At 39.5% G+C, this 15,534-nt stretch overlaps 1 protein-coding gene across 1 annotated transcript in view; it reads left to right on the top strand.

Moving 5' to 3' along the window:
* Positions 1-1,574: 1,574 nt before the first annotated feature.
* Positions 1,575-15,534, top strand: part of LOC308286378 (uncharacterized protein) — a gene marked incomplete at both ends in the record, with an annotated part of 84,582 nt that continues 70,622 nt past the window's right edge. The window contains 2 exons of the mRNA XM_080727374.1: positions 1,575-1,596; positions 3,323-3,661. Of these exons, the coding sequence (XP_080583500.1) occupies positions 1,575-1,596; positions 3,323-3,661 (361 nt within the window). The remainder of the gene's footprint in view (positions 1,597-3,322; positions 3,662-15,534) is intronic.

Consider the following 15,534-nt stretch of genomic DNA (forward strand, 5'->3'; position numbering starts at 1 on the left):
GATGACAACACAATAAGTGTTACAAACATGAATCAAGTTGCAACCTTTGCTTGTACATTATACATTATGTTTCGTAGAGTGGCATTTTAATTCCAAACATACAGTACATACCTATGTTCTGCTTCTTTTTACAAGGCACAGTTCAGCAGTTGTCCATTCACCGTATTTGGGGGAATACATGGAACCGCGTTCTCCTTTATTGTGGTCTTTGTTTTCTTAGCTTTGCATTGTGTCCATCAATCCTGCCATTACATCTCTGTGCAGCAGCACCCGGGGCTCGCTCCGTCGCTCGGCTTCATTCAATCATCACACCACGGTAAAACAACAATGCCATGTTGTTTCACCGACACAGTTGCACACGTTTCAAAACTTCTACAACTGCTCAGCATCACTGCGGTCATAACATCCCATCTTCTTACTACGTGACTTCCAACCAAACAGCAACAGCACAAACAAACTAAAACAGCAACGCAGCGAGGATGTTATCATGGTTACGCTGTTAGCTTAGCTTTGGCTCTCGTCTCTCTCCAAGCGCTGCTTGCGCAAAGGATTATGGGTGCTGTAGGAGGTGCTGTAGGAAGTGAGGTCATAGCTTCGCGTTTCCAAAAAAATGTAAATGTACATCCAAAATAAAATTCTTTTTTGTTTTCCAAGTTCGAATATCATATTATGGGATTACAAAAGCCCTTGAAAACGACCGGAGCTCCCCTTTAAGTAAAGAATGTGAGTATTTTTCCACCGCTGCAACAGAGAAAACAAAGTTACACACATGTAGACAATGACAATCATACAGCAAAATCAGGGTCAAATGCTCAATTTCAATGAGCCATCATTAAACTCCAGCTACAGCTCCAGCTGACTGCATGGTGTTGAAAACTAAACTACTCGGTCTGACTCTGATCAAATCCAAGCAACACTCTAGAGGACAGTAGCCCACCTTTCAGGTAGAGGTGATAATGCCCAAATCCCCTCCCCTGCCCAGAACAAAAGGCGAGCAGGAACAAAATGCAAGCAGAATTCAATTTACACCCCAATGAACGAGCTGGCTGCCTTCGATCCCCAGCATAGACAGGTTTCTGGTCCACGTCACACTGAGGGTCGGTGCCAAAATTAGCCAATGAAACCATAGAGTATAGAATGAAACCAGCGCTCCCCAAAACAACAAGTTTGGGGATTGGACGGAATTGATTACATGATACAGTCACCTGTGCATTTAGTCTCAATGTTTGTAAACAAGAAACCCGTCTATAGGCTACCAGTGAATGGGCAAGGAACGGGTTGAGCAACATTCTCTCAGTTAGCTTTTATTTGCTTTTGGGGGGGCTTTAGAGGGGCTTTATTTGAATTTTTCGACAGGACGGCAGGACTTGATCTAAAATAAATATAAGGCGACCGCCTTTTCGCCTTAATGGGCGGTATGCCAGTGGTACAAGTACAAAGAAGTAATCTCCACACTCATGAAGAAGGCTGCAGCTCGCAAATCAAACTATTTATTTACAGATAAATGTTATGAAAAAAAATTAAGTGTAAATTAAGTGTGGTAATTTGGATATTTGTTCTTCTATACAGGAGACATGGCAGGGTCCAGAGATCATGGTAGGTCATAAGATTTGTTTTATTACTCGATGGTGGTTCTCAACCTGTGGGTCGGGACCCCCTGGGGGTCTTCACATGATTATGGGGATGGGGTCCCAGATGACAGTGAAGTGACAATTTAAGGACCTTTAAGACATTTGTAATGCCTAAAATAAGACCATTACTGCATTAAAGGTGATCAACACACTACTATTAAAAATAACTTTGGCCAAATTGTCACATAATAAAGAGGTAAACATTTTCACAATAATGCCTCAACTCCTACAATCCTAAGTGCTTGTCAGGGTGGGGGGTCCCCCCAGTTCAAATATTTTGATTATTTTGGGGGGTCGCGGCCTCAAAAGGTTGAGAACCTCTGCAATAGTTGAATCATCATCAACTGATATGGGGAGGAGGGAGATACAGTATGTGGTTCACATTTAAAGCAACGATACATAAACATTTGCATTCACAGACAGACAAGGCAGTCCTTTGCTTAAATGTATTCACAAAACTTCACTGTTTTCACTACTGACAGTAAAGAAATATATATATATATATATATATATATATATATATATATATATATATATATATTATTCGTACAAGAACGTGTCTGTCTTCTACAGTAGGTTGAATTTGACACAATCCTCCTTACTTGTAATACTTTGTGTAGTGTCTGATGGAAACAAAACTAGAAACTTACAACTAAACTACTAAAAAGAGTTATTTCCTCTAGGGCAGGGTTTCTCACACTGGGTGCTGTATCATTGTTACTTCTGTCAGAAGCAAGCATGACGTTGAATCATGTGCGTGGTGTTCTTTATTTGTATCATTGCAATGTTATAAGAATAGAATATAAATGTCAAAAACAACAATCGACCTAAAGGGCGAGGTCGCGCCATGTCTTGGCCATCTGGCCATATATGAAGACCCCCTGGAACCCATATATGTGAAAATACTATGACGTCTATCACATCTGACATATACATACGGTCCCTTTTATGCCCATACATGGAAATCCCTGTCTGTAGAAGCAGCCACACATACTGTATATGGGCTGTCTTCCTCCATATAAGGGCATTCCCATATGAAGTCCTGTTAGATATGGGCTTAATAATATTGATGACATCAGGGATCTCCATATAAGGGCATAACAGGGATTATGTTAGTGTGGTTTAAATGAAATACAAATGTTTTCTTTTCAGGAATCCAATTCAAAAATAGCAAAAAAAAAATCAGATCTACAAGCTCAAAACACGTTGCAGTGCGACACGTTTTGAGCTTGTAAATTGGCTACTATTATTTGCTACTTTTGTGTGACAGAATGTTAACAAAAAAATAATAAAATACAGAGATAACAGGTTTCTGCCCGAGTGAGTGTGGAATAGCAGCCTTCTCCATCATCTAGGTTGCCACCACTGCCATATTAACAACAGCTTGACTGAATAATAACTTGGATCCATTGGAACAAAGTTGTTTTTTCTTCTTTTTTAAAATAAATAACACACATGGGTTCTTCCCTATACAGAAAATGTGTGTGTGTGTGTGTGTGTGTGTGTGTGTGTGTGTGTGTGTGTGTGTGTGTGTGTGTGTGTGTGTGTGTGTGTGTGTGTGTGTGTGTGTGTGTACGCACACACTCGTAAAGTGTTGGTTACATCACTGCATGTCTTCTTAATTATGATTATGTTTAAATGAACAGTAATTCTTGCATAATGTCACTAACTGTGTCTTCTCTTTACTCCAGGTGATTTTAAACTCGTCACTGAAGGCTGGGCTCTGGGTAATAGAGGTAAAAATGTCACCCTCCCCTGTCACCTCTCTCCTGGGACCAGCGCGTCTTCCATGACAATCAGCTGGTTTAAGAGGTCAGAGTGTATTTACCTGTATAAGAATGGTAAGGTGATAGAGGGGAGGGGCTACGAGGGCAGACTGACCCTGAACATCCAGGAGCTGCAGAAAGGCAATGTGTCTCTGATACTGAGAGACTACAGAGATACAGATTATGATGATGATGATGATGGAGTTTACATCTGTCAGGTCAAACATGGAGAACAGGAGGAGGAGATTGCTGTGGGATTAAGATGTAAGTGATTTACTGTCACTGTACATTATCATTAACCGTGATATTGTCACTGTCAGGTGGAAACCTGTCCATGTCCAAAACTGTAAATGGGAAAAAGAAAATCTGTTTCTAATTAATGTAATGTAGTTATTATTTAGTCACAAGCAATTGTTTTAATACTTTTCATTGGTTCAATATTTATAAAACTCACAGATATATTTATTCAATTACTGGACTTGGTAAAAACAGACCAGAGTTAATTGGCTCTGTACTTGGACCGCTTTTTCCCCTCTAACCAAAAATAGCCAAAGAGATGTGGTGTAATGTTCCCCCTAGAACATGGATGTTGGGGGTTTAACTGGTTTAGCACTGTGACTTTCACAATATTTCAAAAAATACCAAAACAGACGATCTAGAAAGCTCTCTTGAGCTTGTAGATCCACTATTTATGATACTTTTGAGTGACATTGTAGTATGATGAAGTCAGGCATTAATTTACAAAAAAAAGAAAAGAAAGAAAAGTTAAAGTACAGAGATACAAGGTTTCTGCCCGACAGCAACGATATGTAGGATATAATTATGTAATCATGTTTATCTATTCCCAAATTACCTCTTGTACAAATGTTTGCTGTTTAATACTAAATAAATACTTTTAACAATGTAAATGTAATGTAAATGACTCCACCAACTATTGCAGTATTGGACTCTATCATAGAGTTCTCAACAGGCCTGAAAATGAAGGCCTGGCCCTAACTTGGCCCTAACTGGGCTGACCAGTAATAATGAACATACATTTTAGGCCCTACCTGGCCTGTTAATGTCGGGTCGGGTTAGGGCAAGTTTCTACTCTATCATAGTGGAACTCTACTCTATCATAGTGTTAATATTCTATAACAGTGACTGACAGTCAGGGCTCTATTTTCATTGTCTTAAGTACCAGCTCTTTTGCCTTAACTTAAGACTTGGAGGTGTAGCAAATGCTGTTTGGCTGTTTTGAGTGGCCAAACAGCATTCACCATGCATCCAGGTCTTAAGTTAATGCATAAAAGCTGGTACTTAAGACAATCAAAATAGAGCCCTAAGTCTCATATCAATGAGCAGCTCCAGTCATGTTGCTGCTGGTAAACTGAGAAACAGGTTGGGAAGTGTAACCACTCTCACTGTCCACGGTTTATATTTCAAATTTTTTGTATTAAACAACTTTTGAGTGAGTCAAAATCAATCTTCTGTGTTTACATATTGCTCTAACATGCACTCTCCCTTAACATACTGTATACAGAAACAGAATGCATGTTAACACCATAGACTGTATAAATGATGGCATACTGAGGAAGATTAAATGAATGAATCAGAAGATTATTATGGAGAATAAACTTAATTCCTGACTCCTGAGTAGTGTGGAGGTGAACATTTTGTGCATACATTAAAAATATGACAAGTTATTACCCGGCCTGTTTGGATTCTTGATTCTGATTGGTCGAGCGCTGAAATCAGAGGTCTGTTATCACCCGATAACAGACCGCTCCGCTCTATAACAGACCGCTGCCTAATCAAAGACTCAGAGCACCTGCTGCAGTCAAGTTGCACTGCGTGAACCTTGTGCTGTAGCCAACATGTCAGCCATGTAAACAACCACACAGCGACATTTACAACTAAACGTTGATCTCAAGAATGTTTTTTAAAAATATTTTAAGCGAGAAATAGAGGACGTAGTATCAGAAAATGGATTCTATCTAATCAGCACTTCCTTGTTTTCCAAGGCGACCGTGTCGCGCTGGGAGGACGCCCAGCGCAACACTTGTGTAACACTTCCAGCCGTCTGTAAACAAGGAAATACTTTGTTTTGTTTTTAGTTTTTAGTCAAATTATTACTTTTATTTAGTAGCCGGGTAATAAGCGGGATAATGAATGGCTCCTTGGTGACTTCCCTTCGGACTGATAACTCCCCTCGGCTGCGCCTCGGGGAGTTATCAGTCCGTCGGTCAGTTATCTGTCGTCATTCACCGCGGAGCCATTCATTATCCCTTACTTAGTGCCCACAAGGCTGGTTAACAATAAATGCCATGGACTTCAAGTACTACTGAAACCCTTTCTTGTTTTACTATAAAACTGATCATTTTTAATAGGCTATAAACCAACTTGTCATAGCAAGCAGATAAACAAACAGAACACTCTTAACGTATACTATAGTGTAGAATCTCTAAGCTGACGTTTAGTCGCTTTACAAATTAAATTACAATGTTGAAAAGACTGCTGAATCATGATTTATATGAGGCAAGATATTACCGTATATTGTATAATAATTGAGATAGTTGTTATTTTATCCCATTCTATTATTGATTTCCATATTTCAGGTTCAACAATTACAACATTATTAATACTCTTTCTGTTTTGTGAAGTATCAGTTTTCTAATTATTCCAACCATGTGTTTTCTCTTTCCATGAATGACGAATGTGTACGTGAACTAGGCTGTAAGTATCAAATCAGTCCTTCAAGTAGATCCAATGTTTTACATAATTATGTGTATCTATTCCCAAATTACCTATTGTACTAATGTTTGCTGTTTAATACAAAATTGTAACAATGTAAATGTAATGTAAATGACTCCACCAAATATTATATATATATATTATATATTATATATATTATAATAATATATACTCTATAGAATCATAGAGTTCTCAACAGGCCTGAAAATGAAGGCCCGGCCCTAACTTGGCCCTAACTGGGCTGGCCAGAGTCCCGGCCCGGTCCGAATAATTAACATACATTTTAGGCTCTACCTGACCCGTTAACGGCAGGTGAATGCAACCGCGGTTTTCCCGGTGAACCTGAGCACAACGGTGGGGGCGCGAGAGTTTGGGGAACACACACCACTGACTATTGCAGATGATGGAGAGGTTATATACAGTATATAGCTTTATGTAATGAGAGGCACTCTTGCCAATTTCGTAAGAGACTCGTCGCCAATTGCAAGATAGTTATCTGGGGCCATGATGATAACTTCTTCTTCCCACTACTAACTAGACTAAGGATTTATATTGTCTGTGTTATTGTTTACAACCACAATTATTCACGTGTGGAAAGATCGCAGTTCCACTAGTTTTACTAGTAGGCTTAGAAGCCTTTTCAGAAGTTAATTTGATGTTTTCCATTTGATGATTTCCTTTATCCTCATCTAATCTTGCGCTAATGCACGCAACTGGTCAGGTTTTAAGGTCTTATTAGTTGTTTCTCCTAAGCTCGCGACCCTCCTTGCCCATCGGCCCCCACTGTTGCGCTCAGGTTCACCGGGAAAACTGCGGTCGCCGGGTGGGTATGGTGGGTTAGGGCAAAATTCTACTCTATCATAGTGGAACTCTACTCTATCATTGTGGTACTATTCTATAATATAACAGTGACTGACAGTCAGGGCTCTATTGTCATTGTCTTAAAGGAGGACTTCACCACTTTTCAACCTGTCTTCATAATGGGTCATCACTAATGTTCATGATAAAATAGCACAATTTCTCTTATGTACCAGCTCTTTTGCCTCAACTTATATATATTCCGGTTTTAATATTAAGGGGCTCCCCGTGGCTTGCAAAGTGTTAATGCGGCCCGCAGGTTGATACTGGAATACTGGTACATTATTGATTTCAGCTGTTACAATTCCAAACGTGCAAACATCGTCCATATTTGTAGCCTAATGACAAGTATAATTGTTAGCCTTTTTTTATGTCCAACGTATTTGCATTTAAGTTCATAAAGTTAACATGAGTATAACTAAACGCATTTTAAATTAAATCAAAATGTTACATTTCAGGATTCCAATTAAAAAATAACAAAAAATTATTCAGGATTCCAATTCAAAAACATCTAAAATAGCAGATCTACAAGCTCAAAACGCGTCACGGTGCAACGCATTTTGAGCTTGTAGATCGGCTATTTTTGATTCTTTTGTATGAGATATACTAGAATGACAAAGTAGGACGTAAGCAATATGCAATGTGACCCTCTGGAGTGAAGGTGGAAATATAGTGGCCCTCGCCATCATCAAAGTTGCCCACCTCTGCTATAAACCAACCTGTCATAGCAAGCAGAAAAACAAACAAATAAACAAAGAAACAAACAAACAAATACTCTTAATGTATACTATAGTGTAGAATTGTATCTCTAAGCTGACGTTTAGTCACTTCACAAATTAAATTACAATGTTGAAAAGAATGCTGATCATGATTTATATGAGGCAAGATATTATATTGTATTATAATTGAGATAGTTGTTATTTTATCCCATTATATTATTGATTTCCATATTTCAGGTTCCAATTAGAACATTATTAATAATCTTTCTGTTTGTGAAGTATCAGTTTTTTTTTTTTCAATTATTCCAACCATGTGTTTTCTCTTTTCATGAATGATGAACGTGAACTAGCCTGTAAGTATCAAATCAATCCTTCATGTAGATCCAATGTTTTACATCAAGTTTTCACCATAGCAGAATACAAACTGAATGATTCTAAACCAATTAAACCCTCTATACTTAAAGGGATATTTCACATAAAAAAAGACTTGGTCCTTTTATCATCTAATCAGGCTTTTATGAACACCCTGAACAGTTTTTAATTTGTTTAATTCAGTATTTGGATATTTGATGTAAATGTTACCAGGCCCTCCTCCTCCAGTGCTTCTCCCCATACACACCCATTGTAACTTCAAACTCCTTTTTAACCAAAAGTTATTGAAAAAAAAAAACACGGCCTGCGGTATTAGGAGGCTTGTATGAGTCACCAGAAAAAATGAATGAATCTATCAGAGTTGGATTTACAATGGGTGTGTGTGGGGATTTTACTTCATGTAGATCCAATAGATCAAAGTGTTTTATAAAGTTGTTATTAGAATGCTGAATCATTATTAAGCAAGCTCTTATTTTGTATAATAATAGACCGTTTCTTGTTAACACTTTGCCGTCCGAAATAGAATGGTGGTTGGTAGATTAGCCGTGAAATTTATATTATTGTATTGTGATCTGAGACATAATAGTATGTTTATAAACATGAGCCCGCCGCCCCTCCTTCTTGGACAGCGCCGTTGTTTTTTCTTTTTTTTTTTCCCCAGGTCATTAGCTCACCGTGATTTTCTCGATCTCCGTTGGGATAGAATGGGGGTTTTGGCCGATCATCGATCTCCCCGTGCGTTTCGCGTGCGCGATCCGTTCACGTTAATGTCCCCGCAAATAATCCATGTGTGACTCAAGAACAGAACTGAAAATTTTCGCTAGCATAGCCCCAAGCATGGCTGCAGTAGGAGCACCAGTGTACAGACAGCAAACATATGGCTGGGAGTAGCCTTGGAGAAGGAAAGGAGCTGACGTCACCTCTGCTTCATGTCAGACCGTGCATGAGCTATCAATGCACGAGTGGTGACTAGGGAAGGTTAAACGATCGCCGATTTTCGGATCAAAATCATTTATTCCGGTTTTAATGACAAAGTCCGGGAAAGTACGGCGTGGCTGAGACTCCTTGCTGGGATGTGCGATATACTACGGTTTTAACTCCCCGGGCTCCCCGTGGCTTACAAAGGGTTAACAAACATTGAGACTAAATGAACAGATGACTGTATCATGTAATCAATTCCACCAATCCCCAAACCTGTTGTTTTGGGGAGCGCTGGTATCATTGGCTAATTTTGGTACCGACCTGCACGCGCATCTAGTTCTTATCAGTGTAACGTGGACCAGAAATACGTCTATTGAGTTAGTCGATGCATTTAACCCATTCTGTTATTGCATTCCATTTTCAGTTTCAGGGCCGGTTCAAGGGTGATCAGGGGTGGGCAGAGCCCTAGGTGGTGGTTGGGGATAGGGCCTTTCTGTGTGGAGTTTGCATGTTCTCCCCGTGTCTCCTAGGGTAGATACCCTCACAAAAACATGCAGTAATCCTGGTCTCTATAATGCCTCCCTCTGGCCAGCTGGGGAAAGGAACTGGTTGGAATAACGCGTTCCTTCCACGCGCTACGTCCAAACCGGGGAAATCCCCCCTGTCAGGTGAAAAGAAGCAACTTGGACTACTCATGCACTGAAGGAAGCATGAAGTCAGTCCGTTGTCTCTCCAGGCACGGCAGAGGGAGAGCTAATTTTCCTACTTATATTGATCCCAAAAGACTGTCCATGGGGTCTATTAGGCCCCTGTTGTCCAGTTTCCCCAGCAGAACCCAGCAGCTCTCATAGCATAGAGTGGAGCCTATAAGCCTATCGCTTTTACACTATTTGTTGTGGTCAAAAGTGTTTTTATTTTTCATGAACGTGTTACTAGTTGTCATTACAAACACATCCATGACATTGTTGTCCCACACAAGCCATCACACTCTTCTAAACAGATGTTATGCTTATATGTGTTTTGCCAAGTCCCGGAAAAGATCCCCTGTGATTGGCCAGTACAGTCACTTTGATTGGCACTTGTGCCGAATGCTCAGCCCAAAACATTATTTATGAGATTGTGGTGGCTTGTGTGGGACAACCAAGGCATGGTTGTGTTTGTAATGACAACTAGTAACACATTCATGCAAAAGAAAATGTCTTTTGTACTCAACAAATAGTGTCAAAGCGATAGGCTTATAGGCTCCACTCTATGCTATGAGAGCTGTTGGGTTCTGCTGGGGAAACTGGACAACAGGGGCATTTCTGCCTAATAGACCCCATGGACAGTCTTTTGGGATCAATATAAGTAGGAAAATTAGCCCAGGAGTGATTTAGGGCGGAGATGTCCTTTAAGCAATTGGCACTGGGTGAAAAGTGTGTTACAAAATTGTGGGATAAAAATTGTGGGAAACAAAAGACCAAAATAGGGCACTGTGTGTCAGAGCAGTTCCCGATGTAGTCTGACAAATGTAATTACATTCCAATCTCACAATTCATCCTATTTATTTACATAATTATTCCATTAAGGTGAGCTCTTCCTTAAAGGACCACTTCACCTCTGGGACAACCAGATCTTATTTTATTGTTGTTTGGGACACGATCAACACAATCCTGAGTTATGTTTTGTGTTCAATCTGTGTTTTGAGATATTTTAGTACTTCAGCATGTACTAGTGATGCATTTTGCATCATCAGTGATGTGTTTTGCATCATATGATAAAAATAAAGTGGGCCTTTAACATACTGGAAGGAGAAAAACGCCCACACACTGTTCATATGCTCCAAAAACGTACTTTTATTATAGGCAACTGGCTGCAACGTTTCGACTTTACGTCTTCATCAGGCAAAAGTAGGCCTAGTGGGCCTTTAACATACTGTACACAGAAACAGAATGCATGTTAATAGCAGATATACATGATGGCATACTGAGGAAGATTAAATGAACGAATCAGAAGATTATGTATGCGATAAGGTCTTGCTGCGCGGTCATTATGGCGTATATAGACACGACGGGCTGATAATTCCCCGAGGTGGAGCCGAGGGGAATTATCAGCCTGAAGTGTCCATATACACCATAATGACCAAGCAGCAAGACCTTATAGCACTTATTACCCTAATAAATACAATTAATAATTTGACTCAAAACTAAAAACAAAATGAAGTACTTCCTTGTTTACAGACGGCTGAAAGTGTTCCACAAGTGTTGCGCTCGCGGGTGGCCATGGAAAACAAGGAAGTGCTGATCAAATAGAATCCATTTTCTGTTACTACGTCATCTATTTCTCGCCTCAAATGTTTTTAAAAACATTCTTCAGAGCAACGTTTGGTTGTAAATGACGCTGTGTGTTTGTTTAGGGGGCTGACATGTTGGATAATTCCACGCAGTGCAGCCTGAATACAGCAGCTGCTCTGAGCCGTTGATTAGGCAGCGGTGAATTATAGAGCGGAGTGGTCATTATACGCCTATAATTCACCGCTGATTTCAGCGCTCGACCAATCAGAATCAAGCATCCAAACAAGCCGGGTAATTGCGACCGCCAGGTCGCAGTTACTATCAAAACCTCCACAAACTGTGAGTCCGTCAGTCAGTCCGTCAGTCAGTCCGTCAGTCAGTCCGTCCGTCAGTCAGTCTGTCTGTCACACGTCACATGTCACACTTTTGCCCTGCTCCTATCTCCGCAACCGTTGCCCCGATCCATGCCAGATTTTGCACACACACTCCTTGCCTGCCAAACTACAACCTCCAAGGACCCCCGGAGCTCCAGGGACCCCCAGGTCCCTGGGGGACCCCCAGATGTAAAAAATGACCAAATGTGCAAAAATGACCAAATGACCACCCCAACGGGGCTGCTCACGGGGAATTCCCGGGGACCACCGACTCCTGGTGCTCCAGAACGGATGCAAAAGTGGTGGCGCCCCCAGTGGAGGACCCCCTGCCACTGCAGCGCACATCAAATTTTTTAAAACACATTTTTGGACACTGCTCCTACAATTTTTGCCCTAAAATCACGCAAATCGCTACACAGTATGTCTACACTCATCTCATCAACATGGATCTGTCCCATATAGCGCCACCTTCAGGCCGATTTTTTCAAACACATTTTTGGACACTGCTCCTACAGATTTTGCCCTAAAATCACACAAATCGGTACACACTGTCTACACTCAGCGCCACCATCAGGCCGATTTTTTTCAACCACATTTTTGGACACTGCTCCTACACATTTTGCCCTAAAATCACGCTGCGACCTGATGGTCGCTTATCTCCCGATTAGGGAGTCTTACTGGTAATATGGAGTAGTTTCTGAGTAGTGTGGAGGTGAACGTGTTTTGCAAACATTCAAAATATTGCAGTTGATATGAAAAGCAAATCATCTTGACATCAGACAAAATATTCATTAAACTGAACATTTCTTCTACCATGAAATTGATCATTTTACTATAAATCAATCTGTTACTATGTTTACTATAGTGTAGAATTTTATCTCTAAGCTGACGTTTAGTGACTTTTCAAATGTAATTATAATGTTAATTACTTGTTATTTCTTGTTATTAGAATGCTGAATCATTATAGCTATTATTTTGTATAATAATTGAGTTATTCAATTAATTTAACCCATTCTGTTATTGCATTCCAAGTATCAGTTTTCTAACCATTCTAACCATGTGTTTTCCCTTTTCATGAATGATGAATGTGAACGTGAACTAGCTGGTGAGTATCAGATTTACATCAAGTTTTCACCATAGCAGAATACAAGCTGAAGGAGTCTTAACCAATTAAACCCTCTACAAACCTGAGTTAACTCTGTACTTGGACCACTGTTTCCCTCTACACCAAATGTCTCTGTTAAAAATAGCAGATCTACAAGCTCACAGCGTGTGGCGTTACAATGCGTTTAGAGCTTGTAGAGCCGAAATTTTTGGTTAATGTTCCCCCCTGATTGTAGATGTTGGGGTTTGAGTGTTAAATGTCACAGTGAATTGTAGCTATATCCTACATTGCTTGACGTTTTAAAGTCTAATGTTTTCTTAAGAGGATAGTTATGTTTTTGTTTTAATTAACATAACCCCAAATAATTAGATAAAATGTAAATTACTCAAAAGGTTCTTGACAATCGTGCACTCTATCATTGTGATACTACTCTACTAGTAAGACGCCTCAGGGCGACATGCAACCAAGGGCGAGGTCGCGCCATTTCTTGGCCATCTGGCAAGTGATGTATATCGGACCAGTTACCCATATGGAGACCCCTGGTACCATATGAAGATCTATGTACTGTATTTGGAGATATGCTGTGAGAGCCCAAACATGCTTACTCAGTTATTTGTTATGTGAAAGTCCAATGACGTCTATGACATCTGACATCATACATACAATCCCTTGTATGCCCATACATGGAGATCCCTGTCTGTAGAATCAGCCACACAGATATGGGCTGTTTTGACCATATATGGATTCTGTTAGTGTGGTATGTGGCCGATGTGGCCTCCATATATGGGCATTCCCATATGAAGTCCTGTAAGATATAGGCTTAAATTTTAATGACATCAGGGATCTCCATGTATGGGCGTAAAAGGGATTCTGTTAGTGTGGTTCCCCTGACATCACAGTGAAGTCAGAGTGTGATGTCAGAGCGGCAAACCCGTTATGTTAGAGTGGTTCCCCTGACATCACAGTGACGTCAGAGCATGATGTCAGAGTGGCAAACCCATAGACCGTAAAAAAGTGTACACGTCCGTCCAGACAGACGTCTACGGACAAGCTGTGACAGTTCTGATAGTAAACGGCGACCTGTGGTCGCAATAACAGTGAGTGACAGTCAGGGCCCTAAAATGAAGCTCTTAATCCCAGCTCATATTCCTTAATTAAGTGATAACGGCATCATCTTATGCAAGGACACAACAGATTGATCATTATGATTAATGAAGCAAGCCATTATTTTGTATAATAATTGAGATAGTCAATTAATTTAACCTATTATCGCATTCCTTAACAATTTGCAAATTATTAATAATCTTTCTGTTTGTGAAGTATCAGTTTTCTAATTATTCCAACCATGTGTTTTCTCTTTTCATGAATGATGAACGTGAACTAGCCTGTAAGTATCAAATCAATCCTTCATGTAGATCCAATGTTTTACATCAAGTTTTCACCATAGCAGAATACAAATTGAAGGATTCTAAACCAATGAAACCCTCTATACTTAATGAAACAGACTCTGTAATTGGACCCCTTTCTCCCGCTATACAAATCTCTTTGTAAACAAAACAGCCAAACTACAAGCTTACATCTTATTGCGGTGCAACGTACGCGTTGTGAGCTTGTATATTGGCTATCCAGAACCCACCCAAACATGCATCCTGCCCACCCAATCAAAATTAACCTTCTCTTAATGCGGCCCGCAGGTTGATACTGGAATACTGGTACATTATTGATTTCAGCTGTTACAATTCCAATCATGCAAACATCGTCCATATTAGTAGCCTATAATGAAGTATAAATGTTAGCCTTTTTTATGTCCAACGTATTTTCATTTAAGTTCATAAAGTTAACATGAGTATAACTAAACGTATTTTAAATTAAATCAAAATGTTACATTTCAATTAAAAAATAACAAAAAATTATTCAGGATTCCAATTTAAAAAAAATCTAAAATAGCAGATCTACAAGCTCAAAACGCGTCACGGTGCGACACGTTTTGAGCTTGTAGATCGGCTATTTTTGATTCTTTTGTATGAGATATATATACTAGAATGACAAAGTAGGACGTAAGCAATATGCAATGTGGCCCTCTGGAGTGAAGGTGGAAATATAGTGGCCCTCACCATCATGAAAGTTGCCCACCTCTGCTATAAACCAACTTGTCATAGCAAGCAGAAAAACAAACAAATAAACAAAGAAACAAACAAAACACTCTTAATGTATACTATAGTGTAGAATTGTATCTCTAAGCTGACATTTAGTCACTTCACAAATTAAATTACAATGTTGAAAAGAATGCTGAATCATGATTTATATGAGGCAAGATATTATATTGTATGATAGTTATTATTTTATCCCATTCTATTATTGATTTCCATATTTCAGGTAACAATTAGAAAAGTATTAATAAACTTTCTGTTTGTGAAGTATCAGTTTTCTAATTATTCCAACCATGTGTTTTCTCTTTTCATGAATGATGAACGTGAACTAGTGTGTAAGTATCAAATCAATCCTTCATGTAGATCCAATGTTTTACATCATGTTTTCACCATAGCAGAATACAAACTGAAGGATTATAAACCAATGAAACCCTCTATACTTAAAGGGAAATTTCACATTAAAAAAAAAACTTTAGGTAATTGTATCATCTAATCAGGCTTTTATGAACACCCTGAACAGTTTTTAATTTGCTTAATTCAGTATTTGGATATTTGATGTAAATGTTACCAGGCCCTCCTCCTCCAGTGCTTCTCCCCATACACACCCATTGTAACTTCAAACTCCATTTTAA

The sequence above is a fragment of the Nannobrachium achirus genome, assembly GCF_963921795.1.
Source record: "Nannobrachium achirus genome assembly, chromosome: 6".
Taxonomy (NCBI): domain Eukaryota; kingdom Metazoa; phylum Chordata; class Actinopteri; order Myctophiformes; family Myctophidae; genus Nannobrachium; species Nannobrachium achirus.